Genomic DNA, 20,457 nt, shown 5'->3' with positions numbered 1-20,457 from the left:
TGATAGGATGAAAACTGAAATTTCAATATCATGAAGAATGAAAACAAGAGAAAGTTCTTTGCAACGCAAAAAGTGTAACTAATTCCATGTTTGCTTTAAAATACTGAAATAATGATGAAGTAATGAAGCACTCTTAACATCTATTTTAGGGATCATAACTAGAGCAGAGCTTAAAAAGGTGTATGGCAGAACTGGCTGCTATTCAGGATGGCTGCAGTTAAGACAAGTTCCTCAGCTAGCCTAATTTAATACTTTAATTGTTTCTTATTACACTGAATCATCAGTTAAGAGCCTACCTGACGTTTTGGAGAATTTGCTGTGCTGGGATTGATATTCCGCAATGCCTAAGAGTAAAAAATAAGATGGATAAAAATTACTTTAAGCTGCATGATTTGGCTGTGCAGGCTGACTTACAAAAACCATCTTGTAGCACCAAGTCCCCAAGACAGCCCACGATGAGACAGGGTAAAGGAGCTAAGAGTCGATGGAAATCACTTCACAATGAAACAAAACTCAAATGTTTACTGAGCATGTGAAAATGACAAACGCTTAATGGCAAGGGGGAACATGGAGGAACAGATCATCATGTGATCCAAAGTTAATCAGATTTCTCAAGGAGAGCTGAAGTAGGAAAACTAGAAGCCCTATCAAGAAGCATGCTAGCATAGGGCAGACATTTGCTGGAGGATTAATAGCAAAGCAGATACAGCAGAGGACTAGGTGCTTAAGCAGCAAGGGAGTCCTGATGCTCTCATTTAGGCATACTTAATAAAGCACTTTAAGAAGTAGTACTGAATTTTAAAGATGACCCAACTTATATCAAGAGATGCTAAAGATTCCTACCAACAGGACTTGAGGTCAGACGGGACAATGGGAGTCAGACTCCCTGGTCAAGGACAGAATACCACAAGTGACCAAGAAAAAAGGAAGAGGGTATGAAGATATTATCCTCTCTTGATATAAAGCCCATCACCGAAGAGGAAAGGGAAAAAGGATAAAACTTTAAGTTTTTCCTCAAAGAAAAGACTAGTGTGTCAGTGATTGCTCCATCAGTATTACAAAACTGAGGATAACCTAAATTTCTCAGAAAAGATGGTAGCCAACCTTCTACCAAAAATCAGAAAGAAAAATATTAATGGAACTTTTAACATGGCGATTGTGGAAACAGACATCATGGTATTGTTGGGTTTTCTCCCCCCTCGCCCTTCAGGTTTACTCAGTTGCAAAAGAAGACAAAGTCCATAACCTACAACTGAATCTGGGTAAATTGTTAAATGAAAGGCTAATTAAAAAGTCAAAGTAAAAAAAGAAACATGTTAAATGCTCTGTTAGGTATGTTGCTTCTAAGTAAATAATTACCCTGCTGGGATTACTTTCTTATTTAACATTTCCTTTCTTGAAAGTCATTTAATGAAGCTGATTATGATGGGCTACGTGTTTAGTTAGGGCATCAAAGTATTTCATCCATTACTAAATGAATATTTAGAGCACTTTACCCAATGCTGAAAGCTGTCTTAACTGAATTACAATGAATGATGTTTTCCTGTTGCGTTCCTACTTATTACTATTATCCTTTGAAAACACTGGGCTCTTCAAATAGTGAGCATTTCTACAGCACTTTCCCTTTTCAAAGTGCTTTCAAATCATTAATCTTCGCAATACACCGTGAAACAGTAAATAAACGCTATTGCATTTTATAAATGGAGAAACTCGGGTGGAAGATTTAATTGGATTACCCAATGCCACGAAGGGAGTAGAAGCTGGGATTCAAAATCCAGAGTTCCTGCCTCTCAGACTAAGCAATCTAATAAACCTCAGTTTTCTCAACGACCAGTTTTTGTTACTAGAAAAGTTCTAGAGGGAATGGCGTAACATTTAAGCACCAGATTTGAAATACCTACACACAAGAACCACAGGTTCCAAAACCAGGAAAGTCTATTCAATTGTTCAGCTTGCATGCCATTCATAAGTGGATGAATTTCAGCAATGAGATGATTCCTCTACATGTAACTTGAAAAACACTTTTGTATCTTTTGGACTGCCTTGTGTATTAAAAATACACTTTCAAAAAAGAATTATATTGAAAAGGTTTTTCCTTAAAATGAAGGACAACGCAGATGTGGGAAAACAGTCTCTCTGACTCTTTTGAGTGAAAATAGTCTCAGAGAAATCTCCAATAAGATCGTTATGCTGTGGTACTCTCTTACTTGTACCACCCTAATGACACTTCAACTAATGAAGATGTTTGCTCTTTGGGAATTTTGCTAAGGAAAAAGACTTGCATCTAGAAAGTCTAGAGCTTCTGCTACTGAGGTGAAATCCTAATGAATGTAGCACAATTCTCTCTTTGGCGCTTCTGGTGCATTATGCTTGCTGGAATAACCACATACGTGCAACAACAAAAACATACAAAATATATAGTGGAAGTCTGTGTCTAACCTGTGGCCTCACCTGCCGAAGCAGTTCTTGATGCTTCAGTCGCAGCCTCTCTTTCTCCATCTGCAGCTGCTGCAGTCTCATCTGTTGCTGCTGATTGGAGCTGCCCCCACCCATCACTCCACCTTGAGGACTCTGAGGAGCCAGTGGGGGTGGCTGTTTCACTGGAGCACTTTGGCTGATTCGCTGATTCATAGCTATAGAGTCAAAACAATACAATGTTCACTTAAAAATGACCTTCAAACATATGGGCAAGACAAGAAACCTGTTAAAATTACTAATTTCAGCATAACTTGTAAACCATTGCAAACCATGCCATTACAAACCATACATATGCATTGATCTTCTGTAAGACATAAGTCCGAAACAAGCAGATACTATTGTTGGGGAATCCAAGCAGTATACTCAAATTTGTAAGAATGTGCACACGTTTCTGAAAATCTGGATCTATGTTTTAAAGGTGGTACAAAGCCACAACCTTGTTCATTCTAAATGGTAGTACTCAAAACTTTAAGTTAAGATTTAACTAATTTCACCCCTACTCTTTTTATCTGTTCATTTTCATCTTTAGGACAAGCCCAGACACATTTTATTTGTTACATAGATGCAACAGACTCAATACTGCTATCAGAGAATCCTAAATATTCAAATGACAAAAACATATACTGAATTATCTCATTTATATTCAGTTACTTTGTATAATTCCCCAATAATATTTCCTAGTTTTAAAGACTCAGTTGATGGTTTTTTAGGACTTCGCCTAAAAAACCTACATAGTAAAAATCTTACTGTGTCAAGGAAACTTTTTACAACAGTCATTTTAATTTTTCCTTTAAGTTTCATTAGTTGCTTCTAGCTATAGATTCCTATAGTATCCTAAAAAATGTTTCACTATTTTTGATGCTGACAAATTTCAGATATTTATAAGTTGCTACCATCAGTTCAGTCAACACTTATACACTTAGCTCTATAATAAAATCAAGCACTCAGAGTTCATAAAACTTTCTCTCAATTTGTCACCATGTCTGGCTTTGAAGCACTCAAGAATAAAATGTAATATGACAGTAGTTTTACTAAAGCAATACATAGCTACTCTACTCTGTGATGCTTCTCTATGCATCTTCTTCAGCAGCATCCTCACAGGTCATTCTAGTGATAATTTGTGACAAATGAAGGGGAAAGATGGTGGTGGAAGAAATCACAGGCTGTAAAATATTAGTTGCAAATAGTCAAGAATGTTTTTGATGTAGCTGTTCAGTAGATAAAAAGGATTCTTAGTCTTTACTACAGTATCAGCAGGTTTTCAAACAGTAGATTTGGCCTGTATGGAATAGTCTGGTTAATCCAGACTACTTTCCTTCAGGGGCTGATTTCAAGCACCCCCAGTTGCGAGAAGTTTTTTTTATTATTTTGCAGAGAAAACTGGCCTTGAAAAACTTGGTCTGAACTCTGAGCATTGTAGCCAAGCAGGATCTCGAAAGATTGGTGGCCAAGATGTCTCTGATTCAGACTTAGGCAGATGATGCTGAAACGCTACATGTGATGGACAAGCTTTGTTTCGCAACCTGGTTTTGAACCTAAATTAGTTCCAAACACACTAGAATTATGAACTGACAAGTCCAACTACACACCTCATATGGAACCATAAGTCAGCAAGGCAATCAGGAAGCAGCAGCAGAGAGGAAAAATAAAAATTTCACACTACCGTATAGTGTTACATTAGAAACAGGTACAACTTCTGCTTACAGAACCACCAATTGAAACTATCAGCCTGGATAATCATGGTAATCTTCCATTTTAAATTAAAATTAGGAAAGTAGTTGCTGTTCCTTCACCTAGAAAACTCCCTATTAAAACTCCTTTTGTTTGCCGCTGTTTGCTAGTTCACCCAGAGATAATCTGATAGAAAAATGATAAAATAACTATGACAAGTTATTCAAGAGCATAATGGATTATCTGGTTCTACCACAAAGTTGTTACTGGGGCATGTAGTGTGCTGGAAGAGGTCTACTACCAATGTTCCCTCTAATCTTTTCTATCCATGTATGGATTTTTTCCATCCATAAGTGGAATAAATATTACGTGCACTGATGCATGTACCAATATGCACCCACCAACAAAAACATAAAACTTAGCTGTGGGCACTTTGCTAATCAGTGGGATGGCACCTGAATTTCTCCTGAGTGGCTGCATAAGCGCACAGGTTACAGGGAACACTGTCCCCTGCATTGATCATCATAACAGTGGAGCTAAGCCTACAGGTCTTGCATCTATTTCTCTGACACGGCCTGATACCCCTTTGAGTTGAGAGTCTCATGGGCTGTGGTATGCTTCAAGAAAGATTCATTGTCAAGCATGTGTTATAACAACTTTTAATTATACCCTATATGGGTTCCATTGTAGCAGACTACTACAAATGTGTAATCATAGGGGTTTTGTTTCCATATTGCAACAGGTTCTTCTGGGGTATTTGGGTGGCCCATTCCATGATGTGATCTAGGACTCTGGTGAATTACTCTTGTTTGGCGAAGGCAGTTTTACGTGTAAAAGTATTAAGGTATATATTCTATGGTATCTGAGGCTTTGTCTATATAGCTATGCAGCTTCATTTGCATAGGGTTTTGCGGAAGAAGTGTGGATTAGCATATTGCCATGCTTCATTTGCATAGTTAATTAGGAGCTGTTTTTGTGCAAGAGGTTTTTGCACAAAAACGGCTAATCCGCGCTTCATTTGCATAGGCTTTTCCGGAAGAAGGAAGCTGTGTAGATGTAGCCTGAGTGGCTGGCTGTAGGCAACATATTTCTTGGTGAATTTGGAGTGGTTATTTAAAAGTATGTGTCACGGTAATCCATAGGTTATTTTGTATATAGTTATCTGTAGGTTTCTATTGCTGAAACCAATTATAGTAGCCAGTAAATTGATGCTACTGAGGGAGTATGGATGGGCGCTGGTTGTTGAAGTCATGGTGAAAATCTGAGGAAGTTTACTCTTCTGGCCAAAGGAAGAAAATAAATTGATACATCTTAAACATTCATTTGTTTCCTAGTGCATTTGTCGAGAAATTCCTCCTCTCCCTTCTGAAGAAGCATACCAGGGAGCTGTTCTACTAGCCACAGCTATTCCCATGGATTAGGCAAAATGTTTGCTATTGAATATAAAACTGACATGGGTGAGGATGAGCGAGGATGAGTTCAGGGGTGAGTCTGGGATGGACAGCCAAGGACTGTTGATTGTCTAGTAGATAATTGAAGCAAGCAGTGATGCTGTCATTGTGGCGGATATGGTAGCAAGGATGGCATTCTGAGGTAGGCTGTCACTGTAGCAGAGTTTCTGAAGGAAACGGGATGTGTCTTGAAGGAGTCGGCCCTTTCTGTGATGAGTGGCTTGAGGATCTCTCCGACTCCTGATATTCCTTCACTAAAAGTGCCATAGCCAGATATGATAGGACTGCATACATTCTCCTTTAAAAAGTTGAAACCCCAAAGTGATAACTGGACCAACCCCAAGCTATCAGGACATAGCTATCAAATTTTCATTGTTTTACTCATATGAGAACAGGCAGAGGTACAGACAGACACAGAGCGGTCATCTGCTTTTCATTCCCCTCTAGGGTCGGATACTGAGAGGGGGCATGCAGAACCATTTATGTACACAAAGATGGCCCTTTTATCCTTCTCGGAGAGCTCAGTGAAACTTTCATGGAGATACTAGCAAACCCTCTCACAAAGATTTCTAAAGATGTCTGCCTTACTTCCTCCTCCACAGTGGAAGGAACTCCATGCCACTCCGTGGTGACTTTAGCAAGCTCCATAGCAATAAACGGGGTTAATGGCATACAGGCCTGTGCAGCTTTGGAATGCAGCAACAGCTTTTTGTTTTCTGTGTTTGGTGATGCCTTGGAGTGAGATCTCAGATAAAACCCATCACTGTGCCTATGTAAAATAGTGCCAATACTCAATGCCATCGCCTGCATTTGTATGTCTATAAACAAGGGCAAAACTTTATTGTTTTATGTAACTGAACAATCCCTTCCTCACTCTCTTCCCCGCTTGGATCTCCATCACCATGGCAGTGGTTGGAGAGCGGTGCTGTGCAAAGGCACTCCAAAACTAAAGTACCAATAAACATATCATACAAAAATCTTATTGGAATAAGAATGTTCTGAAACTCTCTTACATAGTCTGTTGTGACTATAAATAGGATACATCTGTCTCTTATCTTCAGCTGTTGCACTGTGGGCTTGAGGGGCTCCCTCCACACACACAGAACACCTGACCCTGATGAAGAGGAGAAAGGAGGTGGCTAAAAAGGACATGTTCAGTGAGCTCCTGCAAACCAGGACTGAGAACTGAGGGCCTGAGGTTGAATATAGCAAGACAGTCTGGAGAAATAAAGAACAGGCAAGAGAGAGACCTATGAATCTCAGCAGGAAAAGGAGTGGGAGACACAGCAGGACATAATGGGGTTTCTCAGGTAGCAAACACAGATGCTGCAAGCTCTTGTTGACTTACAGATTTAACAGTCCTGGTTCACCTTCCTTTTCATTCAGCCAATGCAGAACTCTGTTTCAGCAGCTTTCCAGGTGGCTGAATCCCTGCCCCCTAATAACTTGACATCAGAGGACAGTAAGAACCACCATAACTTCACAAAAATGGCTGAGTGGGGCATGGTTTTTGTTATTTCACAACTTGTACTGCAGAATGCTCAAAGCACATTATTTGTAACAGAACAGAACTACGTAAAACATCAATTCCATTAAAAACTCACTGTACATTTATAATTATTACATTAACCACCACATAACTCATAGGTTCATTAAAGCAGTATGATGTTCTTAAATATACCCCCAGTACAACACAACTCCTAACAATCCTGAAAATTCAGAGCCAAATAAGAATACTGCCCAACACAGCACACTATCGTGGTTAACTGTTAGAGCTCTCTTGCAAGCCTTCCCTCAGCTGCATAGCTCTGTACTGTGCATTCTAAAGACATATCTAACCTAGGGACGTTAAATTTTGATTAATCAACTAATTGAGTAGTGGATGGAAATTCCATCCACTAGTCAGTTAGTCGATAAGGGGGGCGCTCGTTATCCCACTGTACCTCTTCCTTTGTAATGTACAACAATCGCGGACAGCTCTTGTACATTTCAAAGGGAGAGGTACAGCAACAGGGATACCTCTGCCCCCCCGCAGAGACGATGCTGGAGGGAACCGGCTTTTAAGATGGCTCCCCACAGCACCAGCTACTGCTCCCCTCTTTGCTCCTTCTCTCAGAGGCAGTGTATGTGTGAAGCAACTAGTCAAGTGACTACATGACTATCCATTACGTTTATGCTTATCGGATAGTCAACTAGTCACTTGCATCCCTAGCCTATACTAGGAAATTATTTTGAAATAACTTATTTTGAAATAATAATGCCCAAAATAACGGCTTTGAAATAGCATGTCCATATTACAAGGAAGCCTCAAAATGAGTCCAAATCAGTCTCCCTTAGTGTGGATGTGCTACCTTGATTTAAGAGCCCCAGAAACCACTGGGGAGTAATTACTTTGAATGACTCTGAGGAGTAGGGATGTTAAATATCAGATAATTGAATAGCCGATTAACCTCATGAATTCTTATTGATTACTCAACAATTCTATAGTCCTTAAGGGTGAGACTGGCAGCCGTGCAGTCAGACCTCACTCCCAAGAAGCGCCCTGCCACTCCGCATGGCTGACTTTGTATAAGAGGCAGCAGCACAAGATGCCAGGCAGGAGCTGGTTCATGAGGGGAGACCATTTAAAAACCAGCTCTCCTTGCAGACCGGCATCCTGTCGCCCTGCACTGCTGCCTCTGATATAGAGGCAGCAATGCAGGATGGCAGCAGCCCCTGTCCTGGAGGAAGGGCAGGGGCTGAGTGCCCAAATCCAGCACAAGCCAGAACTGAGCTAGACTGCCTGCATGCCTCTTAATACACTTTAAATGCAAAGGCACAACGGGTGTAGGTCCCAGACCTGACATGAGCCAGGACTGAGCCGGGCTGCTGGCCAGCCAGCTAAAAAATTTACTGGCTGGGGGTGGGGTGGGTGGAGAGGGAAATGCGTGTAGTCTAATTTATCGACTACACTATTACATCCCTACTGGGGAGCAGTTATTTTGAAATAGAAGCAGTGGAGCGATCACAATATCGCTATTCGAAATAACTATTTCAAAATAAGTGCTATTCCTCGTGGAAAGCAGGAATTATTTCAAAATAACCAGCCCCTTATTTCAAAGTCACAGGCTTGGTAGTGTGGATGCTCCGCTTGTCATATTGAAATAAATTCAGCCAGCCACTGTACATCCACCCCAACAGCAAACTTTTTCTGCTTTTTCTGCTTTTCACGGATATTATGCAGGACACGCCAGGTAACTATAGCCACTGGGCCATTTTCTCATGTCTAACCTGCCTGTGTTCCCTGTGATCTTGGTGCAGATTCACATGCTTCCCAGTTCATTAGCAAAGCAGGCACAGTCTGCAGCATGTGTTCAGATGTCCGCCCCCCCCCCCCCCATCTTAATCTGTCATCCAGCTGCTCCCAGGCAGGATCCACCTGGGGAAGATCAGCTATTGGTAGTCAATCAGCTACTGCATTGGCAGCCTCATTAGCTGTTTCCAGATGCTGCAGCCAATCAACTCGCTCCATCTGGCTAATCAGCTCTTTGGCCAGACGCCCCATATCCGCTATTTGGCTGGAATCTGGTTAAGCTGTTTCCCCAGCATTTGATGGCTGCAGTTCTCAGCCCAGCTCTGGCTGCAGACAGGTGAGCCTGTTTCCTTCACAGAGGCAGCTGGACTGGGGCTAGCAGGAACAAAGCTATGTCTCTTAGAAATCATGTCTCCTGTTGGCTATGTCTCTTAGAAATCATGTCTCCTGTTGCTCTGCAAATACCAGATGACTGTTCATCCTGTATCTACAACATTCATGACAACAGTGCACAACTGTGAGGGCTTCATGCTTCTGTCAGAGATGGGGAGCAGCAATAAGTGCCAGGCAGGTTTATGGGACTTTTGAAAGACATGAAAATGAGATAGGGGTAGCTTTATAGGATGGAGAAAGTTGAATGACAAGTACATCACCCATTTTCAGCCCCCGCACTCCCACAACTCATCTGCTCCCAAAACACGTTGCCAAAATTCCCCAACATGCACTTTGCAGGAGGGTGGCTTATGGCTCACCCTGAGGATAATTATGCATGGTACACTGCAAAATACACGTATGCAAACATTCAACACTGATACCATGAGCCAAGCATGCATATGTATGAACAATATACTATGTCATCTTTACAGTGCAACCATAGCCTAGATTTCACACCAATTTTGGCCCTATCAAATGCCTCAGTACTCAGAGGTGGTGCTTATCTGAGATTGTTACATATAATCAAGGTGTCAAGACTCTCAGTGACTTCAATTAATTTCATACAATATTTAAAATTTATTTACACAATGATATAACATCAGTCAGTACTTTCAGTGTAACACTTTGCACCCATTTAATTATATGTTAAGTGTAATTTTAGGATAAGATGAAAATCAATATACTAACTTGCATATCTGAAAAATCATAAATATTGTTTCAGATATAACATAGATTAACGAGTTCTAAACTACCTGCGTCAGAAATAGATTGGTTCTAAAGGTCTATGTTTCAGAGTCATAAATCTAAACTATTGAGCCAACAAAGCCATAATTGTGATTGTGTGTTCAATCCAGGGACTCTTTTAAAGTCAATCAGAAACTAAATGCATATAGGATACATGTAGGATCAGGTACAACCTGTGCCAATTTCCCATCCTAAACAGACAGTTAGCAGCTTCTGGGCTCAATGTGAAATCCATAATTAATAGCTAGAGACAGCATAAATAATACAATAGTCATTTAATTTTTATCAGCCTTTTGAATTATACTTACTGAATAAAGAATATATTTAGAAAACTTTATAACAAAAGTTACTCTATTTTAAATGTCATTAGCAAACAGACATAACCTTTTGAAATGTTAAATACTCCACCCTGGTTACAAGGGAGTCAGTATAAAGGCAATTTAAAATCACTTGATTAAAGATCAAAATGCTAATTTTAAGTCAGGTCAAATCTTTGTATAACTTTTCAGAATCTGTGATATTGCAACTTTACGTTAAAACTTATAATGAACTGAACCATAAATGCTTTAAAAAAAAAACTGCTACGGTATTGAGTAATTGCTATAGGAAAACAAAACAATGTTTAAAGAGCAAGGCCCTGATCATGAAAACTTATCAGCAGGTATGTGAGTTTACATGCATAAGTAATTCACTGACCTCAATGGAACTAATCCTGTACTCTTATGTGCTTGCAGCATCTGGGGCTATAACTGTATTTGCCCCAGATGAGGGAAAATCTCTCAATGGCATAAAATCTGTGTCCTTTTTAAAGAAAGCTGCTTCAACATTCAAGTTATTTAGATTTTTCAATACATCAGCAAAGTTACTGTGAACTGTATTTTACACAAAGATGTAAATATTAAAAACTAGAAGCCTAAAGTAAGGCTCCTAAACCCATACATATTTAGGCACCTACAGATATTTTCAAAATCACTAACTATAGTGATATGGGTATTATTTGACTAGCTACATCACAGCGCTGCTGTCATCGGATTGCCAGGGGAGAGCTCTCCCAACCAAAAAAAAAAAAAAAAAACCCCTCAAAACAAAAACTACCTTGAACAATGGATGGATCACAGCTCCTGGAAATACAGCCCTGTCTATGCTGGCACTTTTTCAGTGCTAAAACTTTTATCACTGGGAGGGGAGGAGGGTTAGTTTTTCACACTGCTGAATGACTCAAGTTTTAGCACTGAAAGTGGCAATGTAGACACAGCCTTAGTAATACAAATCCCAGTGATTTCAAACTGATGCAGGGGTATACATCACTGGATATCAATCTTTTTTGGCCTGTGGACCTATTTCCACAGACCACCAATTGCTAATGGAAACTCAGCATTAATTATATAATTATGCCTGAGCCATTTTGCTATTGCTGCAGTGAAGGAGAATGGTTTAATTTAAATCATTAAAGAGATTAGGCATCTGAACTTTCGCATGTTACGTTTATCAAACTTCATTTTAAATAAAGTAAAATATTAATTTATGACCCACACAAAAGGTTCCCATATTTTCTTTATTTATGGCAGGGGCGGAGAACCTTTTTTGGGTTGGGGTCAATGACCCACATAAAAGTCAGTTGGGGATCACACAAATAAGAAGCAAAAAAATTCCTCCAAAAACTCCCAACCCTCACTGATGCGGCCCCCAACTGAGACACCTCACCCTTCTGTGATCCAGCCCATGGGATAAGTGGATGGCACAAGGAGGACTGAGGTTTAGGGCTTCCCATTGGCCAGATTTACTTTTCTGGGGTTCCAGAGTTAGTGGATTTTGTGGACCCGTTAAGGCTCTGAGGTAGAGATACAAATGAGGGGTTCAGTGTGTGGGACAGGGCTGCTAGTGAGTGAAATAGGTGTGGGATGCAGGATCTGGGTGGGAGATAGGGTACAAGGTTTGGCCGGGGGGGAGGAGCAAAAGCAAGGGATGATGCAGTGTGTGGTCAGGAGAGAGGATGCAGGAGCAACAGTAAATGTAGGAGCAGGGTTGGGGGTAGGTGTCTGGCCAGGAGGGAGGTGCAGGAACAAGGTTGCAAAGTCTGGTCAGCAAGGAGGGTGCATGCAGAGTGTGGCTAAGAGGGAGGGTGCAAGAGCAAGGAGGGTGTAGGAGCAAGCTGGAGGTGTGGGGGGGTCTTGGCAAAGGGAGAGAAGTGAGTGAGGGGGACTGGGATGCGGGGGTCTGGGCATGAGGGGGGAGGCTTACCTGGTTTCATGGCCCATTGCAGCAAGAAAAGCCTCCAGACAGCGTGTCACTGCACTGCTGTTCCTCCGTGGAATGGGGAGGAGGAGAGCGCTCAGCTGTCTCCTGGCCAGAGAGTAGCTCCTTGGCTCCTCACTCCCATGACTGTCTAGTTCATTTACCCTGCCAGAGATGTTGGCTCCCAGCATCTTCTCCACAGCAGGACTCTCAGGAACGCTTCACAGGCTACGAGACAGCCAGGGACTGTGCAGCGTTGACACTAGGGCTTGTTATACAGGGATCTCTCACCTAGTGCAGAGAAGCAGCTAGACGTGGAGGTAGGGGAGTCGTTTAGGCAGGGATCCCCTGGACAATGCTGAGATACAGCCCCTCTGGGGTGGAGCTGTGTAAAAGCAGCACAGTTGTTCAGTGGGTTTCAGGAAGAACGGTTGGTTGACACTGACCTCAGTTCCCTGATGTGATGCTAAAGGGGTTGATGTTCTACCCCCAGCTGGGGGGAGGGAAGGAGTGGTCTAGTTTGTTAGAACAGGGGATGATTTCAGAGCAATGGACTGATCTGGGCATCCTGGTCTCCCCTGAAAGCAGGCCAGGCCTTGCTCCCCACCCCACTCTGCGTCGGTCCAGGGCTTGCGCTCTGTCCGTCTGTGCCCCAATCCCTGGCATGGGTCAAGCCCCCGGGATCTGCTCCTTGCACAGCCTTGCCTGTGAGACGGGGTCACACTTTGCTGTGTGCCTCCAAGTCCTACAATCTCTGAGCCTGACCCCATCACACCCCAACCCCACTTCCCCCTTTGCCTCCTCACCCTGGCCCTCACTTCTGCCGCCTCTGGGCCCCACCCCATTGCTTCCTCCCCCAGCTCCTCCACTGACTCATTGCTCCAACATTGTCTTCCCCCAGCCAATTGTTTCCTCAGACCCACCATTCATCACCTCCGAGCCCCGGACACCCGAGAGCCCCCCGTCCTCATGTGGTGGTGGCTGCTCACGGGCGGCCCTGGCTGGACCCTGGGGACAGGATGGTCTGTTCCCCGCCCGCACCACTTGTGCGTCCCTGTTTGCCAGTGGGGGCAGAGCAGCAGCAATGTACGTGTGTGCGGGGGGAAGGAGGGGGGAGCCTCAATGCTGTGTGTGTCCCGGCTCCATGCAATAGTCCCTGTGCCTCCTAGTGGTAGTGGGCAGGAAGCCAGGCTTGAGTGGGGAGCTGGGTCTGGCAGGGACGGGTGGGGCTTTCTTCACACCCCCGCCCCCCCAAGCTGGAAACTGGAGCTAGTGCTCCATGCCTTGTGGCTGAGTGGGCTCCTTGCTGTCTAGGGGAGATGGGAGGACGGAGGACCTGAGTTTGAGCCATGGACCACCTGGGAGGGGGCAGCAGACTATGCACTTTCAGAACCACTGGTATAGATTCATTAAAGCGTTTCCATACTGATGGAAAATTGTGGGGGTTGCAAAAATAGCATGAGATATTTGTTTATCAGTTGTGTTATGTTATTTCTCACAGTAAGACTGTTAATTTAAGACTATAGATTTGCCTCTTTCCAGCATAGATTAACATTTTTAAGTGTAAAACTTCTTAGTAGGAAGAAACCTCTAAAATCTGACACACTGCTAACAATAGGAAATTAACTGAAGAAACATGTACAAATCCAATAACAGAATTTTACTCTAAGAGGAAAGAATTAAAAACAAAATTTAAGTTATTTTGAAAACTAAATAAAAATGTACTTACTAAAATTATGACTTTTATCCACCGCTATTGAAGTTAACATAAAAAGGAAGAAAACATCTAAATTCAAATGACAACTTAATACGTTATTTTCAGGAGAAAGATCACAATTTACTGCTTTCCAATATGGTTTTCAAACAGAATACTTAATATTAAGAGCTGGATGAACGGATTTAAAACAACAAACAAAAGCCTCAATTTAAATAATCAATTTTAATCACCTTTTCTATTTGTGATTAAGTTATTTTTAGAGCTCTGCAAATCCACAATATCTGTGGCTCATTATTGCGGATATACACGCAAGTATCTAGAAGCCTGAAAATCTGCTGGTAAGCGCAGATATCTATTTTTACAGATATCAATGCTGATATCTGTGACAATTTTTGCTGTTACAGATATGGTTACAAATTTTGTATCAGTGCAAGGCTCTAATTATTTTCTAAAGAAAGGAGCATTCTTTCATTAGTCGGTACTACCATTAAAAAACCTTCATTTACAGCTAAATACTGCCTTTGCACTAGATTTGTTCACCTTTTTGCTATGTAAAGCATCTATAATTAGATGCATTTATTTAAGAAGCTATATAGCTTAATATTTTCAGATTCTTATTAACTTAACTTTTAAAATGTCTTTTAACAAGTTCTCAATCCAAGAAAGGACCTTCCCTCTTATCCCATGGCCATGTAATTTACACAAGAGCCTTTGGTGAGGGACCTTGTCAAAGGCTTTCTGAAAATCCAAGTATACTATAACTACTGGATCCCCCTTATCTGCATGCTTGTTAACCCCTTCAAAGAATTCTAATAGATTAGTAAGACAGGATTTCCCTTTACAGAAACCATGTTGACTTTTGTCCAACAAATTATGTTCTTCTACATGCTTCGCAATTTTATTCTTTACTATTGTTTTGACTAATTTGCCCGGTACTGAAGTTAGACTTACCGGCCTGTAATTGCCAGGATCGCCTCTAGAGCCCTTTTTAAATATTGGTGTCACGTTGGCTACCTTCCAGTCATTCGGTACAGAAGCCGATTTAAAGGATAGGTTACAAACCACAGATAATAGCTCAACAATTTCCCATTTGAGTTCTTTTAGAACTCTTGGATGAATGCCATCCGGTCCCGGAGATTTGTTAACAGTAAGTTTTTCTATTTGTTCCAAAACCTCCTCTAATGACACTTCAATCCGGGACAGCTCCTCAGATTCATCACCCACAAAGGACGGTGCAGATTCGGGAATCTCCCCAACGTCCTCAGCCGTGAAGACTGAAGCAAAGAAATCATTTAGTTTCTCCTCAATGGCTTTATCGTCCTTGATTGCTCCTTTTATAGCTCGATCATCTAGGGGACCCACAGGTTTTTTAGCAGGCTTCCAGCTTCTAATGTACTTAAAAAGCATTTTGTTATTTCTTTTTGAGTTTTTGGCTAGCTGTTCCTCAAAATCTTTTTTTGCTTTTCTTATTACATTTTTACACTTAATTTTACAGTGTTTATGTTCCTTTCTATTTATCTCACTAGGATTGGACTTCCAATTCTTAAAAGATATCTTTTTGTCCCTCACTGCTTCTTTTACATGGCAGTTAAAGCCACGGTAACACTGTTTTAGGTCTCTTGCTATGTTTTTTAATTTGGGGTATACATTTAAGTTGGGCCTCTATTATGGTGTCTTTAAATAATTTCCATGCAGCTTTCAGGGATTTGACTCTAGTCACTGTGCCTTTTAATTTCTGTTTAACTAACCTCCTCATTTTTGAGTAATTCCCCTTTTTGAAATTAAATGCCAGGGTTCTGGACTGCTGAGGTGTTCTTCCCACCACAGGAATGTTGAATGTTATTATATTATGGTCACTATTCCCAAGCGGTCCAGTAACGGTTATTTCCTGGACCTGATCCTGCACTCCACTCAGGACTAAATTGAGAATTGCCTCTCCCCTTGTGGGTTCCTGCACCAGCTTCTCCAAGAAGCAGTCATTTAAGCCATTGAGAAATTTTATCTCCACTTCTCTTCCTGAGGTGACAGGTATCCAGTCAATATGGGGGTAATTAAAATCCCCCATTATTATAGAGTTCTTTATTTTGGTAGCCTCTCTAATCTCCCTCAGCATTTCTATGTCAGTATCGCTGTCCTGGTCAGGTGGTCGGTAATATATCCCTACTGCTAATTTCTTATTATTGGAGCATGGAATTACTATCCATAGTGATTATATGGAACATGTTGATTCATTTAATATTTTTATTTCATTTGATTCTACATTATCTTTCACATACAGTGCCACTCCGCCACCCACCTGGCCTGCTCTATCCTTTCTATATATTTTATATCTCAGTATGATTGTGTCCCACAGATTTTCCTCATTCCACCAGGTTTCAGTGATGCCTATTATGTCAATCTCCTCATTTAATACGAGGTACTCCAGTTCACCCATCTTATTAGTCAGATTCCTAGCATTTGTGTAGAAGCACTTTAAAAATTTGCCACTGCTTATTTGTCTGTCCTTCCCTGATGCACTGGATTCCTTAGAATGCGGTTGTTTGTCTGCTCTCGCCCATGGTTTGTCCTCTCCCCTCCTCTCTTTCTGACTACAGCTTAGAGAATCTCTATCAACGGATTCTCCTCTAAGAGAATTCTCCCTGCGATTTACGTGCATCTCCGCACCAATCGGCTTTCCCCCATCTCTTAGTTTAAAAACTGCTCTACGGCCTTTTTAATGTTTAGTGCCAGCAGTCTGGTTCCACCATGGTTTAGGTGGAGCCCATCCTTCCTGTATAGGCTCCCCCTCTCGCAGAAGTGTCCCCAGTTCCTAATAAATCTAAATCCCTCTTCCCTACACCATTGTCTCATCCACGCATTGAGACTCTGAAGCTTTGCCTGCCTACCTGGCCCTGCGCGTGGAACTGGAAGCATTTCCGAGAATGCCACCATAGAGGTCCTGGATTTCAGTCTCTTTCCTAGCAGCCTAAATTTAGCCTCCAGGACATCTCTCCTACCCTTCCCTATGTCATTGGTACCAACATGTACCACGACCACCAGCTCCTCCCCAGCACTACACATAAGTCTATCTAGATGCCTCGAGAGATCTGCAACCTTCGCACCAGGCAGGCAAGTGACCATACGGTTCTCCCGGTCATCACAAACCCAACTATCTATGTTTCTAACGATCGAATCACCCACTACTAACACCTGCCTCTTCCTAACTGGCACATAGCTTATTCATAAGCTACCGCACACCACATATGTACCAAGATTCCAATAGTAATGGCTGCAAAATGTGAAAATGCACAAAATCTGAAGTTTAAAAAAAAAAACCTGAAAGTTGATGTTTTACATAGCACCATTCTGAAACAAACACGATAGTTAAGTTTGCATTCTACAACTTTGCTCTCAAAAACAATATGAATACTACAACTTTCTACCCTCCTCTTTAATTAGGATGTAAAAGTTACATTCACAACAGAAGCAATGCTATTAAATAGGAAATGGCATATTTTTTAACAACATGTATAAATTCTATACTTTTCTATTTTGCACATCTGTTTGGACTAACAGATTTAACTATCTTTTTAAATAACCCTTTTCCTTTACACAAACACCTTTAAAATGTACAAAAATGAAAAGTCATTTTGCTTTTGAGGAATAAAATATGCATTTATTATCATTAGGAAATGCAGAAAAAAGTTTGCTAATCAGCAATGTTGTTTTTCAGTATGTATTACTTCCTCTGCAGATCCACAAAAGTATTACTTGCCCCAGCTCAAGACACTGACTTACTGAAAACAGTAAAACTGTTGGGGCATGAACTCACATTCACTGACCAACATAATCTATCTTTTCTGCCTTCAAACTATGTGATCTGGCTTTATCTGATAGATCATGACACTATGGAAAATACAACAGCAAAAATGAAAACCTGAGGCCAGCTTAGTTAAAGATTTCAGGTAAAGTCACTTTGTTTTTGTGGAACACCATAAAGCTTTGCCAGACAGCTTACAGCTTTAAAAAAAAAAAAAAAAAAAAAAAAAAATCCTGACACGTTCTCCCTTCTTCAAAAGGCAGGGGCTTCCATAAACTTATTGAGAACCAGCTACACTTCCCTTGAGCCAGGCTAGTGTTTCATCTAGTCCAGGCTGGGACAAAACACAGCCAGAGGGCCGAATCCTCTCTGCTAAGCCACCAGATCCCGCCTGCGAAGGCAGTGGGGAGCCCCAGGCAAGCTCCCTTGCTGCCCTGCAGCCCTTCGCTGGGCAGAAACGCAGCTGCTGGGCTTCCTTTCTGTTTCAAAATTGGAGGGGAGGGGGAAAGTTTCAGAAGCTACCCCACCCTCAGCACAATCTCATTGGCTGGTTTCTGCCCAGAAACCAGCCAATGGGAGCTGTTTGTTGGAATAACAAGCAGCCAAGAAGAACCCCACAGCCTCTCCTTGGCTCACTGATGCACATGGCAAGGCAAGCAGGCAGGCTGGCTGGGAAACATTTTAAGCTCTGCAAGCCTTAGCTCTGCAGGCAGACAGGCAACTTAAGTGTGGTTGCATATATATGCAAATAGATTCTTTTACACCTATGAGCATGCATACAAAGATTAAGGCAAGACTACACAACATGCGGGCCCCATTTAAGTCAGTTCTGCTGATATTAATAAAATGCAATCTTTACCCAATTTCCACCTATATGATGGCACTTTTAATGAGCAATGATAGTCCAGGAATTTAACTACTAAAACACATATCAACAGAAGACCATTATACTGACTCGCCGTTGTGGAGCGTGTTCCCAGTGGAGGCCATGTTCAAAGGATCCCACCTGCGGGCCGGGCCGCATGTTGAGCCCCGCGTAAACCCAAACCGCACCACAGGCTGCGTGTTGAGTAGCCCTGGTTTAAGGTATCCTGGATATCTTATGTTTCAGATGTCCTGATAACAGTCTCCATCCTTCTTGCCTCACTCCAACTGGTTTCCAGACTGGGGAGAAGGGGGAAGGTGTGAGAGTGAGGGAGACAGAAAACCCCAATTTAATTTCTGTATTCATTCACTATTTTGTAAGTTTTTATCCCTGTTTATTAATGTTTTAAGGTAACACTTCTCAACTTTATTCAATCCCTCTCCCATGTTCCTAATCATTGGGGCTGTAAGCTTCCGAGACACCCCATCCCCTAATCTTTCTTGGCAAGGGGTGAGCACAACTTACGGCAGTATTCTAAGTGAGGAAAATATTTAATAGGATAGAGTTTTTCTGTACCATTTTCCATCCTATTCCTTGTATTCATTGCCATATTCACTCTTCAGCATGACAGCCATGGCCAATTGGAGCAGAGCACACACTATCACCACACCATACCCACGAGCAGAAGATCAGAGGCGACTGACCTAACCTAAGCTTGAGCATATCAGGATTGGATCAGAAAACAACCAAATGCATGTTGTCAGGTCCCACTGAACAGGGGTCAGATTGTAGGGCTTTATTCTGGATGGCAATAGAGACTCTTACATGAAACTAACTGGAGTGAGGCAACAAGGACAGAAACTGCTATCAGGACCTCTGAATCATAAGAGATCCAGGATAGCTTCGACAGGCCAAGAAGCTAATGGATAATTTCTGATAGGTTTTAATTTTTTTCCCACAAGTTCAATGTCTGACTTTGATATGAACAGATTAGTATGCTCAAAAAAGCAAAGCATCTTTACATTCTAACATCTACAACCAAAATCATCCCACACTGCCACCACTGCCAGAGACCAGGTTCCCAAGTGAAAAAAATATTATAGTGGGCTCATAAAGAATAATACTATCACCCCAATTTAACTTCTCTGATGGTGAACAAAACCTAAAATATTTTCTCCTCCCAGGCTTCCATTCTCCTCATTTAACTCATAAGATATAATTATAGTGACTCATAAAAGCCTACCAAAAATATTGCAAAGGAGACCAGGGAAGGATGCTTAAGGTGTTTCCTGGAAACTTGTAGCACTGCAGCTGGATGAATACAAAACTCCTTTGTGGGCTTTCCAAGCTCTAAGTGTATTGGAAACCAGATCTGCCCCACTCAGTCAACTCAACATACTTACGTGATTTGCTCTCCACCTACACAAGACTAATATCAGGAAACTAAACTATCCTTATCTCGCAGATCTTATATTTTTCTCATTGAGCCAACAGGAGAATCATTCGAGGACAACTGTGAAGACAGAAGAGTACAGGATCTTTCAAAACAAGGCATTTCTGTCGAAAATGCCCTGTCTAAACTGCCAGGGTTTTTTTTTTCGAAAAGCCCCATTTCAAAAAAAAGCGACAGTCGCCATTATGCAAATGAAGCACAGGATATTGAAATCCCAGCTTCATTTGCACTTTCAATGTGTCTAATTTACAAACCTCTGCCGACAGAGGGGTGTAGTTTAGACACACCCCTAGAGAGTTTTGTTTAATATTAACATT

General features: G+C 41.6%; 1 protein-coding gene across 8 annotated transcripts in view; it reads right to left on the bottom strand.

Annotated features, from left to right (window-relative positions):
• The window catches only part of YAP1 (Yes1 associated transcriptional regulator), a 142,836-nt gene that overhangs the window by 41,502 nt on the left and 80,877 nt on the right, over nt 1-20,457 (bottom strand). For 2 of the 8 annotated variants that reach the window (XM_006110819.4, XM_075919287.1), the window contains 2 exons: nt 2,440-2,633; nt 297-344 (listed from right to left, as the gene is read on the bottom strand). In XM_006110819.4, coding sequence (XP_006110881.2) covers nt 297-344; nt 2,440-2,633 — 242 coding nt within the window. The remainder of the gene's footprint in view (nt 1-296; nt 345-2,439; nt 2,634-20,457) is intronic. The other 6 variants (XM_006110820.4, XM_075919288.1, XM_006110821.4 and 3 more) reach the window with 3 other exon arrangements.

The sequence above is a fragment of the Pelodiscus sinensis genome, chromosome 1 (genome assembly GCF_049634645.1).
Source record: "Pelodiscus sinensis isolate JC-2024 chromosome 1, ASM4963464v1, whole genome shotgun sequence".
NCBI classification, from domain to species: Eukaryota; Metazoa; Chordata; order Testudines; family Trionychidae; genus Pelodiscus; species Pelodiscus sinensis.
Note: the sequence above shows the minus strand (reverse complement) of the source record. Positions and strands in the feature narration are given on the sequence as shown.